Source organism: Engraulis encrasicolus, chromosome 10, assembly GCF_034702125.1.
Source record: "Engraulis encrasicolus isolate BLACKSEA-1 chromosome 10, IST_EnEncr_1.0, whole genome shotgun sequence".
In the NCBI taxonomy this organism is placed as follows: Eukaryota; Metazoa; Chordata; class Actinopteri; order Clupeiformes; family Engraulidae; genus Engraulis; species Engraulis encrasicolus.
In genome coordinates, this window is record NC_085866.1 from 53,785,009 (window position 1) to 53,804,084 (window position 19,076).

Sequence of the window (19,076 nt, forward strand, 5' to 3'; positions counted from 1 at the left end):
TACTCCCATTCCATTTTGATTATTCGGTCCAAGTTTCTCTAATTATGCAGAAAGCTTGCACTGTCCCCAAACTTCTGTACAATCACCAATACAAGGAAGAAATGTCATTGAAAGTAAGAAACATAACGGCAATCTGCCTTCAAATAATGGTCTGACAAGCAGCATATCACATGAATTGACTTTTATTGCCATATTTTAGTTGTGAGTTAATGTCAATACATTTATTCATCAAGTAAAACTGTTTGCACTTACAGGATGAGAAAGCCTTAACAAAACCCAATATAATACTCTTTAGAACACACAATGTCAAATAACTAATCAGTCACTCTTACTTAACTTTCCTCAGTTGCAACCATATTCTTTTCAGCTGCCTTCAAAGGATGTGCTATGCTCATAGCACAAAATAAAGACAAAATAAAGGGGGAAAGCACTCTTCATGGAGATGGGAAAGTAATACAAACACAGAGGTATTCATAGAATATATGAATATTCCTTCATGCAGTGTATACTCATATGGAACTTAAATGATTATACTGAAAGAGGTTAAACCCCCATGTGTTTAATATGCAACAGAGACCTCAACAACACGTACTAACAGGTGTACAATAACAGACATCTCTCGATATCTTCTGAATGACCACAACAGTTTACTTATCTGTGTTGTATTGTATGCTAATGAGTTGGAATGCACTGAGAAAAAATGTCAAAGTTGCAATGATTATAGCATTAAGCACAGAACTGATGATCAAAAAAATGAATTCATGGTATAAAGTGCTCGCATTCTATACATTCAAACTTAGGCTATGATCAACTAGGTTGCCATTTGAGTGGGTTTTTCAAACAGTTAATGTATATGGCATCAGCAGTCTATTTTTGTCCCTTTTTAAAGTTTAGAGGCTTTAAATTGTAGGATTTGCTGTACGGGATCTTCAACTATTTAATGTCTTATCAAAAGCACTGCCGGAGCCACGAAGCATTTTTATCACCACAAATGCTAGGATAATTCACAGAGATGAGCACACCATCTTCTATGGATCTTAAAAAAATACTATCTGGGAAAAATAAACAACAATGAGAACAAGAGCAAGCCCTCCTTGCAACTCGGTGAACGACAAGGAACGCGCACGTCACAGGGTGATTAAATACTGTTAATCCATCTCTTAAATCTGATACTTTTTACAATATTTATTGTCATTTCAATATAAGGCCTTTTGTCAACTGTGTAAGTTGGAAAGATATTTGCATTTGAGTGTGTGCGCGGTTCTATTTGTGTGTGTCTATTTGTATATCTGTGTGTGTGTGTGTGTGTGTGTGTGTGTGTGTGTGTGTGTGTGTGTGTGTGTGTGTGTGTGTGTGTGTGTGTGTGTGTGTACAAGTATCTGTGTGTGTTCATGTATCGGTTTGTGTGCGTGTGTGTGTGTGTGTGTGTGTGTGTGTTTCTAGAGTGAGGTCTGAGGCAGGTTGAGGGGACAGACAGGGTACGGCAGGCAGCCAGAGGAGGGGGAGGGGAGAGGGAGGGGAGGGGGAGGGGGGTAACAAGTGTACATTTTGGGTACAAGCAGCACGCCACGCCAACGTAATGACTTGAGGGCTCAGGAGGCGATCTTGACCACTGCCACCAGCGTCACCGTCGCCAGCACCGCTGCTGCCACCGGCGCCCACAACATCCACTTGCCCTGCAACAGCAACAGAGGAGCAGAGCAGAGAGACACAGATGATGACATGCTGCAGTCAGCAACATCTGACCTATCACAGCAGGTTAACAGCTTCTGATGGGCACAAGCAGAGACAGAGGCCGAGGGGGAGATGCCAGAGATTGAGAGGTTGACAAGGGGAGATAGTTAGAGAGAGAGAGAGAGAGAGAGAGAGAGAGAGAGAGAGAGAGAGAGAGAGAGAGAGAGAGAGAGAGAGAGGTAGGAAGAGGGAGAAGTGCAGACAGTGGCAGATCACAGATATATAAAAACAGGAGGACAAAAGAGGGAATAAGCCAAGAATGGAGTGCACACAGACACACACACACACACATTCACTGCCAAAAATACATTTTGTTAGATAACAGGAGGACAAACAGTTAAACATTTTTTAGTAGAAGCCTGACACACAGATCTTGACAAAATGTTTTCGCAGACAGTGATAGAGAGAGAGGGATAAGTCTTGTCCAGGGGAGGACAGAAACCAAAAGCAAAAGTTCTGGGGAATTATTATATGCACTTGGAGTTGGAGAGGAATGGCGAGGCGGAGCTGGAGAAGTCATGATGCAGAAGAGAAGGAGCTGAGAACAAGGGATGAGTAAAGGGAGGGGCGGAGGGGAATGGAGGGAGGGGATGAAAGACAAGTACAGGATCTCTGTGTACCTTTCTATCAAAACTGGCCGAAGCACCAATACAGCAAAGCCAGGACGAGGCCGATGGCTACGGCCAGGACCGGCTGCAATAGGGACAGCTAAAGAGGAGGGAAGGGATAGCAACAAAGAAAGAAAAATCAATGAAAAAAACAAGGAGGGGGCCGGGAAACAAACTGGACATGACTGGATTTTATATCCCTATAAATGGGCGGTGAGGGCGGGGGATGGGAATGAGGGGGTACACAGCCTTTAAATCTGCACAGACCGACAGAGCTGAGTGATTTTCAGCAGTTAATATACTGCTAAGCAGAGGGGAAACACAACGAGTACAAATTTGTGTATATGGTGTGGGAGGGGGTGGTGGAATGGTATGAGAATACAATCTTTATGAAGAAAGAGTTCTGAAGGGAAAGACCTGCACAAAACGGACTTCAACATTACTAGGACAGAGTTTCGGATTCATGGATTTCATCCATTTCTGAGTAAATTCTGAGGATTGGGTCCATACTCAATATGACAAACGATGAGTAATTTTACATGACACAGACAAAAACAGGGCAGCAGCGCAGTCTTAAATGGACTGTGCGGACATTTATTAAAAATTGTTGAATTATCCATTCCTTGTGCCTCCAGCCCCGTTCCTAATTCTCATGCTTGCCCCCAAGGAGTAAAAAACAACATGGCTTCCCTGCTGTCAAGCAACTCAGAGTGACCTTTTTGGACGGATTTTCTCCCATTCAGTATCCTGATAAATAAAAAGATATTGTATATTCTATTCTATTCTGTCATTGTGACTGCCATAACGAAATTGAGCATTCCTTGTTGAAGCAATAATAAAGATTGGAAAAAAAGTATGTATAAAACTACGCTTTGATTGCAAAGGAGAGTCATCTCTGAAGTATGCTTTAGCAAGATATTGAATACAAATCCTATAGAATGAAAAGGTCATTCATGGTATAAAGTCTTGTGTTACGAGGTCAGAGGAAACGACTGGAGGAAGGAATTGAGAGGCAGCCCCATGATCCATCTCATTATCTAACCTCCTGTCCTCACCTTGTGCTTGTGGCCCTGTGCTTCACTGATGCCCTGCCTCTGTGAAGAAAACAGTCAAGGTTCCCCACTGTAAGCCTAGGCACGACAACTCTTGGGGCACTTATCTCCCATTCAAAATCCCGATTGCAAATGACAAAAAGAACTTTGAATTGTGCCTTTTGCGAGATATTAAATAAAACTTCAATCGTCAGCGATGTCTCCCCTTCAGGAGAGGACGGTAGGTTGGATATCAAAATGGAGCCCACATACAGTAGAGCAGCAGCAGTTTGAAGAGGAGGAGGAAGTGGAGGGGTGTGTGTTAAGGTGTGTCCTACCTGGCTGCCCTTCTCCTGTAGGGCCTTGAGGCTCTCTTGGCACTGCAGCAGCTCCTCCACCGCGGCCACCTTCTCCTGCTCCAGCCGCTCACTCTTCTCCCTCAGCTCCAACAGCTCCGACTGGGTCACCTCGTACTGCAAAACCACAAGTGGGTGGGGTGGTATTGTGCTTGTCTATTGTGTCTTTTTGTCTTTGTTAACTGCATCAGACGCACTGATAATGGCACAGAACTATTTTATTCAAGGACAATAAATATCTTATCCATCTATTGTATCCATCTAAGCGGAGGTGACAGGCTCACACTATGGCCTGATGATTTTAACAGTTTTTAAAAAAAAATATTTTAACTGGCTTCTGAATCCCACATTGACAAATGGAAGAAGCGAGGGACAGTAATCTTCAGGTCTCTGTTTGTTTATTCTCTCCCTCTGGTGCTCGCCTAGGCCATTTATTTATCCATTTTAATTTCAATTTATTTTCAATTTCATTTATTTCATTGACCTTTATGGTCACGTTCACACAGTAGACTCTGTTTCAAGTGAAGTGAGCCTACAGTAGCCTACTGCCCCTTCTCCAGGTCTTTGGCAAGGCTGTTGCTGTCAGTGACTAACCTTTTCCCCCTCTTCTGTTCATTTATTTGTATTTGTCTGGAATTTTAACAGCATAGTCCCAGTTTCACAACGCAGGCCTGGTGGTGTTTCTAATCACTCCAGTCAGCCGGTGTTGGTAGAAAATTTGAAGACAACAATGCTCAAAACGTAATCCTGCCATGGAAGAAAATATATATATTTAAAAATGTAGCCTACAGTACCCCCTTCTGCAGGTCCTCGGTGCGGTTGTTCCTCTGTCAGTCACTAACCTCTTCCAAAAACATTATTACCTCGTAAAAGGGGGGTAAATCACCACACACCGGTCTTCTTTAGCTAACAGCAAACATGTTGTTCACCTTTCAGCAAAGAAGACCATTTAGTGATGATTTACCCCTCTTTTCCTTAGATAACTTTGACTGCACATCACCAGCACCTGGACATTGGTTGTGCAAGGACTCTGCTTTGAGTATTATCAAAGTACAGCACAGTACTTCTAGTACAGTAAGATACATCAAACCCTGCCTACCCAATGCAAAGGAGTATTCTCAAGTTCGGTCTCCAAAGTGGGCATTGTGACTCGGTCTTGTCTTTCTGTGGCGCTTGGTGGCGGCTTGAATAAGATGTGCGCTACCGCCATCTACAGTGCAAAGGGAACTCAGCCTAAAGTCTCCTACAGGTCTCCTGACCTAAGGTTTCCTAGAGGGGCATTTACCTAGATCCCAGACAACTACAAGCTTGACTTATCTTACCAGACAGTGTTTTTTCATCATTACCTCCATCTGCAGCTCCTTGGTGCGGCTGTTGCTCTGCTCCAGCTGTGTCTCCAGGCGGCCGGTGTCCCTCTGGTGCTCGTCCTGCAGGGCCGCCAGCCTCTGCTCCGTGTCCGCATGGCTCTTCTGCAGCGCCTTCAGGCTGCCACTCAGGCTGGCGGTCTCCTTCTTCGCACTGCAGGACCATGCAGGAGAGAGACAAGAAAAATTGTTTTCCATATGGTCAATATTTCAATATGGACCAAGACAATGTAAGTCATAACTTCTTCGCACTGCAGGATTGGAGCAGAGTAGAGTAGAGTACCTTTTATTATTCCCGAAGGAAATTAAGGTGTCTAGCAGCATAAATAAATACACAAATACTCAAAACAGAATACACAAAACAGAAAATACATTATTGCACAACATATTTAACATCTAGAACAAACTCTCACTCATTCAGCCATCAGGCAGTTTACACAAACACACAGCACACCCACAGCACACAACAGGATGGAGGAGAGACACACACATTGCAGTAGTACTGGAGCTTCACAAAACAAACCGAGTCTGGAACCTCAACATGTTGTGAATTGGCGGGATGTTACAGCAATAATCAGATTACCATGGAATATTTAGATGCAAACTATACATGTTTCACTGCACGTCTCTACAGTCCTTGTGTCACAACTACACTTTGTTTTCTCTGGGTGTACTGTATTACATAACTCATCCATTTCTTTGAGATAGGATTGAAAGCTGCAGACTGCACTGTGTTGATGGTGTACAGTACAGTAGTACATGCTGCATAATCCATGCCAAGTGATAACCCACCTTTTCAATCAAGCTGAGATGGCGCATCAACTTTAGTGTTGTGCTCCAATAGGTAGAAAGAGTTCTTCTTCATCCCCTTTACAACATCACTTCCTATTGCTTGGTAGGTACACAAGCTTTGTTTGAGCTGTATGTTAATCTTCATATGCAACATTGTATTCATCATTTCAAGGATCATTCAATCAATGCCATGAACTCTTGATTTCGCCTTTCACTGGTTGAGTTCTTTTTTGACCTGTCCTATCAGCTTCAGCACCATCACACAGCGGCACCAAAAATACTGAATCAAACAAAGATATCGCAAACCACGCCCACTCAATGCAAAAGCGTGTGCTCAAGTTTGGTCTCCTGAGGGGGCGTTGTACCCTACTTCTTCTTCTCTTTTTGAGGTGTTTGTGCAAGACGTGCGCTACCGCCATCTACAGCGCTAAGGGGACTTCATTGATTCTCAACCTCAGGACTCCGAAGGTCTCCTAACCGAAGGTCTCCTAAAGGGGCGTTCACCCGACATAAAGTGGATACCGGAAAGGAAACAAAATGACGCTTCTTGGTTACATCCACTTTCTTTGGCGGCACCTTTTGAAGACGCAATTCTACTGGCATTCTGTAGATGGCGCAATAGAATTTACCGTCAGAACAACTTGTACTCTTTATTGGTTCAGTTGCTGTATTTACTGAACCAACATACTGAAGTTAGCTAAATTCAAGATCACAAGACACATACCGTATATATACACAAAACTCTGTCTTTATGGACATACCAAAATGGGTATCCCCATCTCGCAAAATACAGTGAATGAAAAATAATGAGGTGTCTAGCTCTGAACAGAGGAGAATAATGTCACTATTACCACCACTATTAGATAACTATTATATAACTACCATCAACTACTAAAATACTGTAGGTCTAATAGTGTGATAAACCAATATGCCCTGAACAAAGACAATGGCAAATCCTGGGGCCACTGTGGCCTAAGACTTGGTCTTAGTATAGAGGGTTGTTTGTTCAAATCCCACACCAATAGGAAGAATATGGGTGGTATCCTGCCTGAAGTTTTTTTGGCTACATTGTACCAAAAGATAATGTTGTTATTTTACTCCCCCACAGGTTCCACCGTGTGGTATGGTGCTGTGTGGCAATGGCCACGAGGCACAGCCTTACGCAGGGAACACATACAGGTGAAGTGAGCGAAGCCAAGAGAGGCCAAATTCAGTGTTCCATTCTGACAGCTCAACAATCATAAGGTCGTCGAATCAAAGAGCGAGAAACATTTTGCTTGTTTGTATGATTGGCCACCACAGGCAAATTTGCCCCTTATTAGCATAATATTAAACTTGACCGATTATTTTCGCTTCACTTCGCTCCTGTTGGCCTGCCTTCGCCTCCCTCATAGGAATGAATGCAGACATTTGCTTTGCTTGGCCAAATTCGCATGAATGTGTCCTCAGCTTCACCCGTCAGATACAAACAGGTACAGGTACTGTATTGTGGTGTGGTGTGGTGTGTTGTGGCAAGATAGGGTGTTGTTTACCTGTTAGATACCACAGGTGCCAGTACTGTATTGTGGTGTGGTGTGTTGTGGCAAGATAGGGTGTTGTTTACCTGTTAGATACCACAGGTGCCAGTACTGTATTGTGGTGTGGTGTGTTGTGGCAAGATAGGGTGTTGTTTACCTGTCAAATACCACTGGTGCAGGTACTGTATTGTGGTGTGCTGTAGTCTGTTGTGGATATGGCAAGATAAGGTGTTGTTTACCTGTCAGATACCAAAGGTACAGGTACTGTATTGTGGTGTGGTGTGGCAAGATAGGATGCCGTTTACCTGTCCAGGTCCTTCTCCAGCTGCTGCTGTTTCTTCTGGTGCTGATCAGCTGCCTGCTGCTTCTCAGAGCGCAGCGACGCACACTCCCGCTGAAACTTCTCCAGCTCGCCAGCTGCCAGTCACCCACACACACACACACATGCACACACGTATGAACATGCATATACACACAAATACACAAATACACACGCTAATGCAAATTAAAAAATAAAATACTTCCTTTAACAGCACAGGCTAAGAGATAAATAAATGTATAAACATAAACACACACTTACTTAGGACCTGTATTAAATCCTGCCTGCTGACATAGAACGACACCAAGTGTGGGGCAGCGATATTGCTTTGTAATCTAATCAATTTTATGTGTATGCCAATACATGTCGCCATTTTTTAATTTACCAACAGTGACTTTAATTGTGTTGTCCAAATTTCCATATGGTTTGTTAGTAGTAATTGGAAAGCAAATCGGTGTTGGTGTAGCACAGCCTTCCGTGTCAGCGAGGACCAATCAATATTCCCTCGTCAATGAAAGCCATTAGTTTAGCCTTGAACCCAGTAGTATTCAGTCGGCATCTCAGAGCTGCGGAGGGCATGACGGAGCAGTATCTCCAAGACAGTCACGGGAACTGTACTGGTGGTCAGCATACCAATGCAGTTTAGCAGATGCCATTCAGCACTGATGCACAGTAGGATTTTAGGAACCGGTAAACTGCCAGATTAGGCAGCCCTGATCACGCACCCGCTTCATAATCATTCGGAATACGTAGGTCGACTGAAAATAAGAGGCATAGGTAGCACCATGCTTCAACTTTATCCTTTATTTTTCAATTACGGTATATATGTTCTTTTGGTCAGCACCCTGAAAGAAGGGTGAAGCCTGCTCCAGCCTTTCGGAATAGGCAAACAGACACAGTTGGTAGCCCTGATCACGCACTCGCTTCTTAATTCAAGCCAAGTCAGTTGCGTTTATGGTTTAAAAAAAAATGATTTCAGGAGGTGAATGGAGCATGTGCAGCTGTGCTATTGGTGTCATTCATTAGTGCGTAATCTCTGAAAATGCAAACTAGAGTGCCCACTCTTTACTGACACATTTTCTCTTTCTACTGTGACAAATATTACAAAGTAGTTTCTGCATCTGCTAAATGTAATGTAATGTTATGTAGTGTTATTGCACCTTGCCGCTTGGCTTGCTTCTCCCGCTGCTGGCTCTGCTCCTGGTAACTGGCCTGGAGGCTACTAGTGATCACTCTTATTGTAATGTAAATGAAATGTACAGTATACTAATGCATTGCTATTGTACCTTGTTGCTTGGCTTGCTTCTCCTGCTGCTGCTGCTGCTGGTGGGTGGCCTGTAAGCCACCGGAGTACACACTCTTGTCTAATGTAACGCACAGTATGGTGATGTAATGTCTGTGCACCTTGCTGCTTGGCTTGCTTCTCCTGGTGCTGGTCAAGCTGCTGCTGGCTGGCTTGAATGCTACTAGAGTGCCGACTCTCTCTTTACTGACTCCCTGTAATGTAATGTAATGTAAGTAGTGTAATGTTATTGCACCTTGCTGCTTGGCTTGCTTATCCTGTTGCTTGCTTATCCTGTTGCTGGCTTTGATGCTACTGGCTAGCTGGCCTGGAGGCTACTAGAGTGCCTACTCTCTCTTATGTTATCTTTCACACACCGCGCTCTTCCGTCTTGTTGGTGCGTCTCTGAAGTAATCTAGTAGTAGGGAATGGATCGCACTCAATTTTTCTTCTTTCTTGTGGTTTTATTTTATTTTAACTTTGCAGGGACTGACATGACAGACGTTTCGGCTGCACAGAGCCTTCTTCAGTGTCACTGAAGAAGGCTCTGTGCAGCCGAAACGTCTGTCATGTCAGTCCCTGCAAAGTTAAAATAAAATAAAACCACAAGAAAGAAGAAAAATTGAGTGCGATCCATTCCCTACTACTAGATTACTCTTTCTTATGTGCCTACTCTTTCTTAATGTACTTTCTCTCTATCTCCATCAGCTGTTGACTGGCCTATATAATATAATGTAATGTAATGTAGTGTAGTGTAGTGTAATGTGATGTGATTGCACCTTGCTGCTTGGCTTGCTTGTCCCGCTGCTGGCTCTGCTGCTGGTGGCTGGCCTGCAGGCTGTTCATCTCCTTCTCGTACTTGGAGGCCGCCTGCCGCCATCTGTCCAGCTCAGTGGAGACGGTCTCCAGGTTGCCCTTGAGGCTGGAGATCTCGCGTTCGCGCTGGGCACCGGTCGTCTCCAGGGTCTTGCGCAGGCCCTGGGCCTCCTCCTGGGCAGTGCGCACCTCCTGCCGCATGCTGAAGAGGGCGCTGTCCCGCTGCTCGCGAAGCGTCTCCATGTCCTCCTGCATGTTCTGCAGCTGGGCTTCAGTACAGCACGCAGCACAGAGCAGGAGAGGAGAGTACAGTACAGGAGCAAAACAAAGGAGGGAGGGAGGGAGGGAGAGAGGAGATGGGGATGGTAATAGGAATAGGTGAGCGATAAAGTACGCAGCACAGGACAAAAACAAGGAGGGAGGGAGGAGATGGGGATGAGAATCGGTGTGCAATACACAGAGCAGGAGAGCACAGCACAGGACCAAAACAAAGAAGGAGTGGGGAGGAGGGGTTGAAAAAGAGGAAGAGGAGAGGATGGGAATAGGTGAGCGATATACAGTACAAACAAAGCCCTTTCCCATAAGTCCTTTCAATCCACGGCCATGTCCGCGGCTCAGGACCATGTGCATCTCAGAATTAATAGGACAACAGACATGGGACAACTGAGCGATACACAAACCATATTGTTGGAATCGCAATGAAAACTAGATTATAATGGCCATCTAGTACTGGCCGTGTGTGTGTGTGTGTGTGTGTGACCTTGGCGTCATGATTGATGATGAGCCGTCATGCTCCAACTACATCAACTCAGTAACCCGGACCTGTCAATATCAGATGTCCAACGTACGGAATATCAGACCTGTGCTGACACAATATTCTACACAACGACTGGTCCAGGCCACTGTCCTGTCCCGCGTTGACTACTGCAACTCACTCATGACAGGTCTACCTGCTTGTGCGCTAAAACCTCTGCAGAGGATCCAGAATGCGGCGGCACGGTTGATATTCAATCAACCCAAAAGGACCCATGTTACTCCTCTATTTATTGAGTTGCATTGGTTACCGATCGCCGCCCGGATCAAGCACAAGGCATTGACCCTTGCCTACAAAACCATCACAGGAACGGCCCCAGCTTATCTGAAGGACCTACTAACGCTTTATGTTACTGTAAGAGAACTGCGCTCATCCAGCACAAGCCGTCTGGCTCTGCCATCCAGTCGCTCTAGGTACTCCCAGTCAAGATTGTTCTCCGTTGTGGTACCCAAGTAGTGGAACGGTCTCCCAGAGGCAGCAAGACTAAGCACATCTCTTGCAGCTTTCAAGAAAAAACTAAAAGACCTTCCTCTTTCGAGAGAATCTACTAGACTAATGCTTGAGCTGGCCTTGCCCCAGGGCAGACTCTTGACATGTTTAGTTTAGTTTGTGTGTGTGTATACTCGTTATTTACTCTTTATAAAAAAAATAAAAAAATAAAAATAAAAAAATCAACTAACCCCTCTTTGCAACTGCACTTGTTGTTCTGTATATCTCCTGTGCACTTTGTATTTGCTTGTGATGTTGGCTTGATTATGTCCTCTTTTGAAAGTCGGTTTGGTTATAAAGCGTTTGCCAAATGCAATGTAATGTAATATATATATATATACACGCTGAAAAGCATTGTTTTTTTGTTACTGCGAATTTTGAACTGTAAATACGCAGCATTTCATGACAACACGCTCTGCTTCGCGGCCTGTAGGATCAAGTGGCGCGGACTCTGTAGCAACCGCATGCGAGTCGCAAGGCAAACTGAATAAGTTAGAGCAGACGTAAAAGCTTACGCGCCGGACAGGTAGGAGATGTGCAGGCACACGCCATATTGGCTTTACGAATTTCCCCAATTCATTTCTATGGACACTGTCATAAGTGTTTCGTCTCCTCCTGTATTAAGTGTCTCTGGTACAAAGGAGTGCACAGGCCTAAAAAGAAAGAGGGAGGGAGGAGTGTTGTCATACTCATGAATTAGCATTTACGACATGAGTGATGAAAATCATTGAGCTCAAAAAGTGAAAAAAAAAAAAAAAAAAAAGTTACAGCTCGAATGAAAATGGAGAGGAGGCAAGGGGATGGGGATGGGTGCACTTTTGTCACCAAGACATCACCCAGACATTAGCCTGCATATTTTATTTACTCATTCAAATGGTCATTTTCAACTGAGCACACAGCAAAAAATATATACTTTTGTTCTCCTGCAGAATCTGTTGTCGGGCTACACGGTACGCAGCAACACAAGCAGGGAGGAGGATTGTGGAGTGGGGAAAGGGATGGGGATGGGGACAGGTGAGACCTCATCCTTGCACTTTTGTCGACCAGATACATTAGCCTGCTTTTTTTGTTCAAATGGTAATTTTGTCAACAACAATAAAATCTACTTACACTGCAGGACCTTAACCTGCTTGGTGGACTGATCCGACTGCGTTTTCCCAGCCTTCCTCTCCTCCTCCAGCTTACCTGAGAATCAGAAAAAAAAACCTCAAAATGTTTAATGCAAAACTTCAGCAGCTCAGAGATATTATACGCCTATATCAGGAATTTTACATAAATAATTGCCAACCAAATGCAAAGTTATTAACCCATTGATGCCTGATGTTGCGTTGCGCAACATCGGCCCTGGCGCCTGGAGCTGCATTACACAACATTCAGGCTCATGAGATTTGAGACAGCTTCATTAAAAATCTCTCCTTGTTTGAGATGAATGGACACAATCTAATGAAAGATGAGGGTCTTAGAGTTTAAATGCAACTTAGTGCATATTTTTATGTGCTTCAGAAGCTGAGATATTTAGGTTTTTATAGGCTGAGGGCAGCTTTTCTTAAAAAGGGCTCAGGCATTCAGCACCCTTTTTTGCAGGTGCCTTAGGCGTCAATGGGTTAACACACACACACACACACACACACACACACACACACACACACACACACACACACACACACACACACACACACACACACACACACACACACACACACACACACACACACACACACACACACACACACACACACAAGTTGCCTTGGACCTTGCAACTCTAAGCATTTCTGCTTGTCGGTGTTGGCTTTAGCCTGAGCCTCCTGCAGCTCCTTGGTCAGGTGTTTGATGACCTTCTCCGTGTCTGTCGACTCCACACCGGTCTGATGCAGCTCATCTGAAGAGAAGACACATTTGTCGACAACATTAACAATACACCATTACTCTGGCCCTGCCGTGGCCAACCGGTAGGGCACTCGCCTGCCATGCGGCTGACCCGGCCCGGGTCCTTTGCCGACCCCTCCCCATCTGCTTCCTGTCTACCTCTCCTGTCCATAATAAAAATCTAAAAAGTCCAAAAAATATCCAAAAAAAACAAAAAACAAAAACACCATTACTCAAGGATACAGGCCCTTTTTAATGTGTATTTCAAGAAGACATTTGTCAGCGTAACATGAACAATTCATCATGTTCCATTACAAGCACTCAAAGATACAGATCTTTTTGTAATACATCCCGACTAAGTGTGGAAAGACCAGAGTCAGTACTTCAAGTTTAAGAATTTATTAATGTTAATTACGCTCATTTTTCCACCCTTGATGAAAGCGTGACTAAGGATAAATTTAGAGAGAGGAAGACGAGGAAGACGGAATATGGGAAATGAAAAAGATAATTTCCCTCGAGATGAGGCCAGTCAGTACACTGCAAAAAAAGAGAAAATCTTCCCAAAAGATCTGACAAAAAATAAAACAGCCTGATCCCTCCTCATAAGTAGGACCCTCCATAGCCTTGAGGCAAAGGCTCGCCGTCTTCCATCATTCAGAGGTGCGTTATATATGCATTATGTAACGCCAGCATCATGTGACTACTACGTAGCCCAAGCGTGGTACTCTGCCAGACTGGGTGAAAACACGCAGCCCCTACCCTCACCCCCCAGCATCATAGGAACACACACTCACGCTCCAGTGATCCTTCACCAAAGACAGAATAAACAAATAATGAGATGGGAGATGAATGCCGGGGTGAAAGATGGATCATATCTGGCAGCTTCTGCGGAGAGTTTATAGGCTATTTCTCCAAAATAGAGCACGAAACAAAACAGGCCAATGTGCTGAGTGCTGAAATATGCATGACTTCAGCTCAACTTACTGCCCAGTGCACACCATCAAAAACTGGGAGAGCCATAAATGGTGATGGGAACAGTGCTTTAGAGGAGAGGCATTCTCATTTTTCATAGGAGTCACCAGTTCTGGCTCAAGGAAGTGTTAGGACTGCACAAAATAACCGGAGAATGTTTAGATTTAGATCGCACAAAAATATTAAGTACACAAAAATCTGGTGCTTCTGGATTTAGGCGCTAAACCCAGATGTACTCAGTAGGGCACAAATCTTCATCAGCACACTAATTAACCCATACACTGACTGTATGCACGAAGGCACACAAACTAAGGAAACGCTTCAGAGATCTCAGAGAGGCATCCTAGTTGATATAAAAAGCCCTGGAGCTACCTACGTGCTCCAGTTCAGGCTCCTGACCTCGCTTTCGTCGAGAGGACAGGCGGGAACGCTTTGTCCTCATTTGAAGCTGTGTGCATGTGTGTGAGAGTAAGAAAGTGTGAAAGATGGAAGGAGTGACAGAAAAAAAGAAAAGGGGCAAAGAAATAATAATAAAGACAGAGTGTGGGAGAGAGAGAGAGTGTGAAAGATGGAAGGAGTGACAGAAGAAAAGAAAAGGGGCAAAGAAATAGAAATAGGAGAGTGTGTGTGTGAGAGAGAGAGAGTGTGAAAGATGGAAGGAGTGACAGAAGAAAAGAAAAGGGGCAAAGAAATAGAAATAGGAGAGTGTGTGTGTGAGAGAGAGAGAGAGAGAGAGAGAGAGAGAGAGAGAGAGAGAGAGAGAGAGAGAGAGAGAGAGAGAGAGAGAGAGAGAGAGAGAGAGAGAGAGAGAGGCCTGAGTCATGGCACATGAAAACAAAGATGGCTTCTGTGTCTTGCATGATGTCGGACATATGTGCATGCACTGGTACATGCCAACATGTCTGTCCTGACCAACCGTGAACAGAAATCACGCGCCACTGCGTGCCAAAACACTTCCGGGTCGTGGGCAGAGCCGGTCGAGTGCCAATGACGGTGCTCACGCATAACAATAGGCAGAGAGAGGCCACTTGTCTTCTCAGAGGACAAAGTGTTCTATTCATTTAGTCAGCGCTGCTGATCCCCACATTGCCTGCCTGGGGCATCAAGTCGCACCCACACAGCATCTGAATTTAGAGCGATGGCATCTCATATTTAAGTCACACTGATGTGCGTGCGTGGTGTGTGTGTGTATGGTGTGTGTGTGTGTGTGTGTGTGTGTATGGCACAAAAACAACATACTCTGTTGTGACTGTGCATTCATGCAAATGTATAAAAAAAACAACCTCACATTCCTCACAGTGGATTTATGTTCATCAGTTGTTCAATAATTCTATCACGAGAACAAAAACAGGACACCTTTAACTGAACATCATATAAACACAGCTTTTTTTACCTTATATAGCCACTGTCATTCTCACTCTGTCACCCTACAATGCTTTTGCCGTGACTTCACTTTCTTGAGCCCAAACATGACCAGTGCAACCAGTCAGGCACAATCATGCCTGCACACCGTATGCAGTCAAATCTTACAACATACACACATAACTGTTACCTTTAATGAGGGATACTTTATTCAAGGGCTCAGTCTCCATTTGTCCCTCTGTAAACAATCAAGAGATGAAAAAAGTTAGTTAAAATAGGAAATAAAACAGTTAGCACACTCACAGAGCCAGTGCTTGTCAACCTTAACCAGTGACACTGATGTTAATGGACGTGACCTCTGCCGGAGTCATCCGCTGTAGAACAGCCAAAACACACACACACACGACACCCAAGCCTGACTAAAGCAAAAAAAGCTGTTGTCAATATGCTAAACTTAATGCTGTTTGCATGGCATGGTGGTGAAAGTGCAAATGCTGTATGTTGCACTGAAATAATTGACACATATTAAAAAGAATCAGGGCAGATTGTAATCCGCAGATGCTCTTAATCTCTACTGGACAAGTGATTAGAGAGAGAGAGAGAAAGAAAAAGGAGAAAAGAAAGAAGAAATAGAGGCACAACGTATAGCGAGAGCATCTCTTACCTGTAAACCCCTCTCAGAGCTCCAGTCCTTGTCGAGTCTGAAAGAGTGTGCGCCTCAATTCTTTTCCTTGTAGTTGGATTTTCTGATGAGAAATGGGAGATACCATTTTTACAGGGGGGGGTGGTACAAATATAGCTTCAACTGCCCCCTGAGCAACCACAATGGCATACACGCAAAGGAAGAGCGAGCAAGAGAGGAGGGGGGTTGGAAAGGACCATCTGGCAGGAGCGAGCATTTTACAAGGTTGATGGTTTGATTTTTCCAGTCGGCTAGACTTGGAGGTTTGTAATTCAGTGTAAATTAGCCTTAAAATCATCCTCTCTTGCTCTACCCCCCACCACTCACGCCCCTGCTCTTGGTGCCCAGTGCAGTGTGTGAGTCCTGGTGGTGTACACATGGTTAGGCATGTACACTCCACAGCCTGCAGAGAGAGGAGAGGAGAGGAGAGGAGAGGAGAGGAGGGAGGGAGAGGGAGAGAGAGGCTGCTGCAGCTGCGTGCCTCAACACTCTCCGCTTTTGTTTAGGGGTCAGGGCTGATGATTCGCTGATGTAAACCCGCGCGCACAGCGAACACAACAATAGCAAGCACAGTGTGTGTGTGTGAATGTATGTGCACGTAGAATCCTCCCTCCTCGTCCTCAGTCTTCTGCATTTGGGAATAGGCTTTGTGACACGGTAATTCCCGATAGGAGAGGGATTGAGGGCAAAAATGACAGTACAGTTATGCAATGCAATTCATGAAGTCATGATATAACAGAGCATCGCTCTTGGAGTGTCAAGAATTGTCAACAGTGTCTATCCAGAGAATGAGACAGAGAAGGGGGACCAAAAAAAACAACAAAAAAAACACACATCACTGTGAAATTCCATCACATCATGTCATGTGACCAAAAGATGGCATTCCAAATCCTTTTTAATAATTCAAATTAATGTAAGAGGACAATTTTACGTTATATAACAGAATGGGTTGACAACACTATACAAACAATGTTATTTCAGTAGGTATCGACAACTAAGCTGTAAAACTAGACGCTACAGTGGAAGCCTCCCCTCAGACATATTTAGTCATCATATGTTCCATAAATAATGCATTAAACCAGGTCAGTGAAATCAATTTCTGGTTAGCTCTAATGGTATTTGGGGAACTGTCTGTCTTTCTGATGGAATTTGGGAGGGGCGTTTATATTGGAGCGGTATGGCTAAAAAATGTACCATAGGCAGGCTCATTCTTGTGAAAACACGGTCAACACTTGCACCAACCAATTAATCTCAGGGCCAGAAACAAGTTAATGTGTCAAACAAGAACAACTATTTTGGAGGAAAATAAGATTTCTGGCTGCTCTAAGAAAACGCTGCCTCCTCATCTCGTCTTGTTATTGATGCTCACTTCAAAACTGCAAGTGGAACATGGAGCTGATGATGAGCCATCGCTGCTATCTTCACGCTTGCTGTTCAAAAGACACAAGGTAGCATACACTTCAAAGTTACACTATCTAGAAAAAAGTTCGCGCTTTCTCTTTATGAACATTTTACGTTTTTCTCTAGCTAGTTAGCAGTATGCTTGAAAAGCTCCACCGCTAACATCTGTCCATATTCCAAAGCATGCTTGGTTAGCATTAGCGAAAAATATCCACCACAGCCCTATCTGATAGTGCATTTTCCAACATCATTGCAGTATAATTACGACCACTTACAGTAGACTTATGTGTGTCTGCTTGCAGGTGGCTGTTCGGAGTTTGCATTGACCTCGGTTTTCACCTGTAAACGTGCGCGTCTCTTCTGCCAAGTACAAGGTCAACAGCAGGTCAATAATCAATGGCTTTACTTTACGTTTAGGCGTGCGACAGAGCCCCCGCGTGGCCACCGGCAGCCTAATTAAAACCGGCTTAATGGCTCACCACCACTCACCTGGTAGCCTTGTCTGACCAGGTGAGGTGAGTGGTGGTGCCTAGCGCACAGCTATGTGAATGCCAGGCCTATGGCTCACATTTTCACATAAATGTCCATGGCTATTGATGGTTTGCATGTGCTTGGTCACTGATTCCATATCTCATCACATTAGTCAACTATGCTCCTCAAAAACAACATTAAAAATGGTGGATAAATGAAGGAATAATTAAATGTTATATATATATATATATATATATATATATATATATATATATATATATATATAATTTAATTATTCATATATATATATATATATATATATATATATATATATATATATATATATATATATATATATATATATATATATATATATATATATATATATATGTGACTGCCCCCAAGAACTGAAGCAGAGGCAAGTAGATAGGAGGGTGTTTGGCGAGCTCTGACAGGTAAACTGCCACAGCATGAGGGCGGCAGTCTGTCTGCCTGCTGGTAGGTGTGAGGAGAGAGCAGATGGTAACGAGGGCAGTGTGGGAAAGAAAGAAAAAAACAGTGCCAGGAGGTCACTTTAAGGAGAGGCCGTAATCAGATGGCTTTGGGTGCAGCACAGCACAGCACAGAACGACATCAGGTGGCTACGGTGAGCAAGCTTAATGTGGTCCAGAGCACTTGCATTGTTGCCATGTCACACCACCACACGCATGCATCTGTAACAGAGTTGAAAATGCTGTTGAGAAATATATAGTTTTTATGAGTTTTGCCATTATTGAGCAGAATATTGTTCGTTGGAGACACCTTGTGGCACTTCGGAGAACTGCAGGTCTGTTGCGTTTTGACCCTCTGGGTCCCCGTAGCCGAGTCAGAAAAGCGATTCCCTGGCTCGGGTAAGTTTACTAATTAATGTGCTCTGTTTTCAATTATTGTTTCCTCTTTGTAAAATGCAATGTAAACTGTGTACTTGATGTATCTTATTAATGATGTAATTGTGTACACGCTGTGGGGATATGCAGGAAATGTACTAAGTTGTAAAGAAAGTTATTTACATTTTCTATTAACCACGAGGATCTTTTGGGAGATTAGCATCTTCCTACACCTGCAGTAGATGCGTTAGCATAGTGTTCGTTTTGTGGATGAATTATGCAAGTATGCATGAGAATTCACATCATATTTACCTCTACTATGTATCACTGTTAT

The 19,076-nt window shown here is 43.9% G+C and overlaps 1 protein-coding gene across 2 annotated transcripts; it reads right to left on the reverse strand.

The window, feature by feature from the left end:
• Positions 1-166: 166 nt before the first annotated feature.
• slmapb (sarcolemma associated protein b) lies at positions 167-17,778 on the reverse strand. 2 transcript variants are annotated; one of them, XM_063209349.1, is made up of 11 exons: positions 17,681-17,778; positions 15,987-16,068; positions 15,513-15,560; positions 12,876-13,001; positions 12,233-12,307; positions 9,783-10,088; positions 7,708-7,819; positions 5,076-5,247; positions 3,712-3,846; positions 2,355-2,442; positions 1,580-1,676 (listed from the first exon to the last, which is right to left on the reverse strand). In XM_063209349.1, exons 3-10 carry the CDS (start codon positions 15,550-15,552, stop codon positions 2,362-2,364), a joined length of 1,047 nt encoding a protein of 348 aa, XP_063065419.1. In that variant the 5' UTR covers positions 15,553-15,560; positions 15,987-16,068; positions 17,681-17,778; the 3' UTR covers positions 1,580-1,676; positions 2,355-2,361. The 2 variants fall into 2 exon arrangements, with proteins under 2 accessions (XP_063065418.1, XP_063065419.1); XM_063209348.1 differs by lacking the exon at positions 2,355-2,442 and having other exon boundaries at positions 167-1,676.
• Positions 17,779-19,076: the final 1,298 nt, after the last annotated feature.

Coding starts and splice junctions, on each gene's coding strand:
- slmapb (XM_063209348.1), bottom strand. CDS start 15,552: ATGGAGACTGAGCCCTTGAATAAAGTATCCCTCATTAAAG. Junction 12,308..12,875: donor GAAATGCTTAGAGTTGCAAG/GTCCAAGGCAAC, acceptor TCTGATTCTCAG/GTAAGCTGGAGGAGGAGAGG. Junction 10,089..12,232: donor GCAGGTTAAGGTCCTGCAGT/GTAAGTAGATTT, acceptor GCTGTACTGAAG/CCCAGCTGCAGAACATGCAG.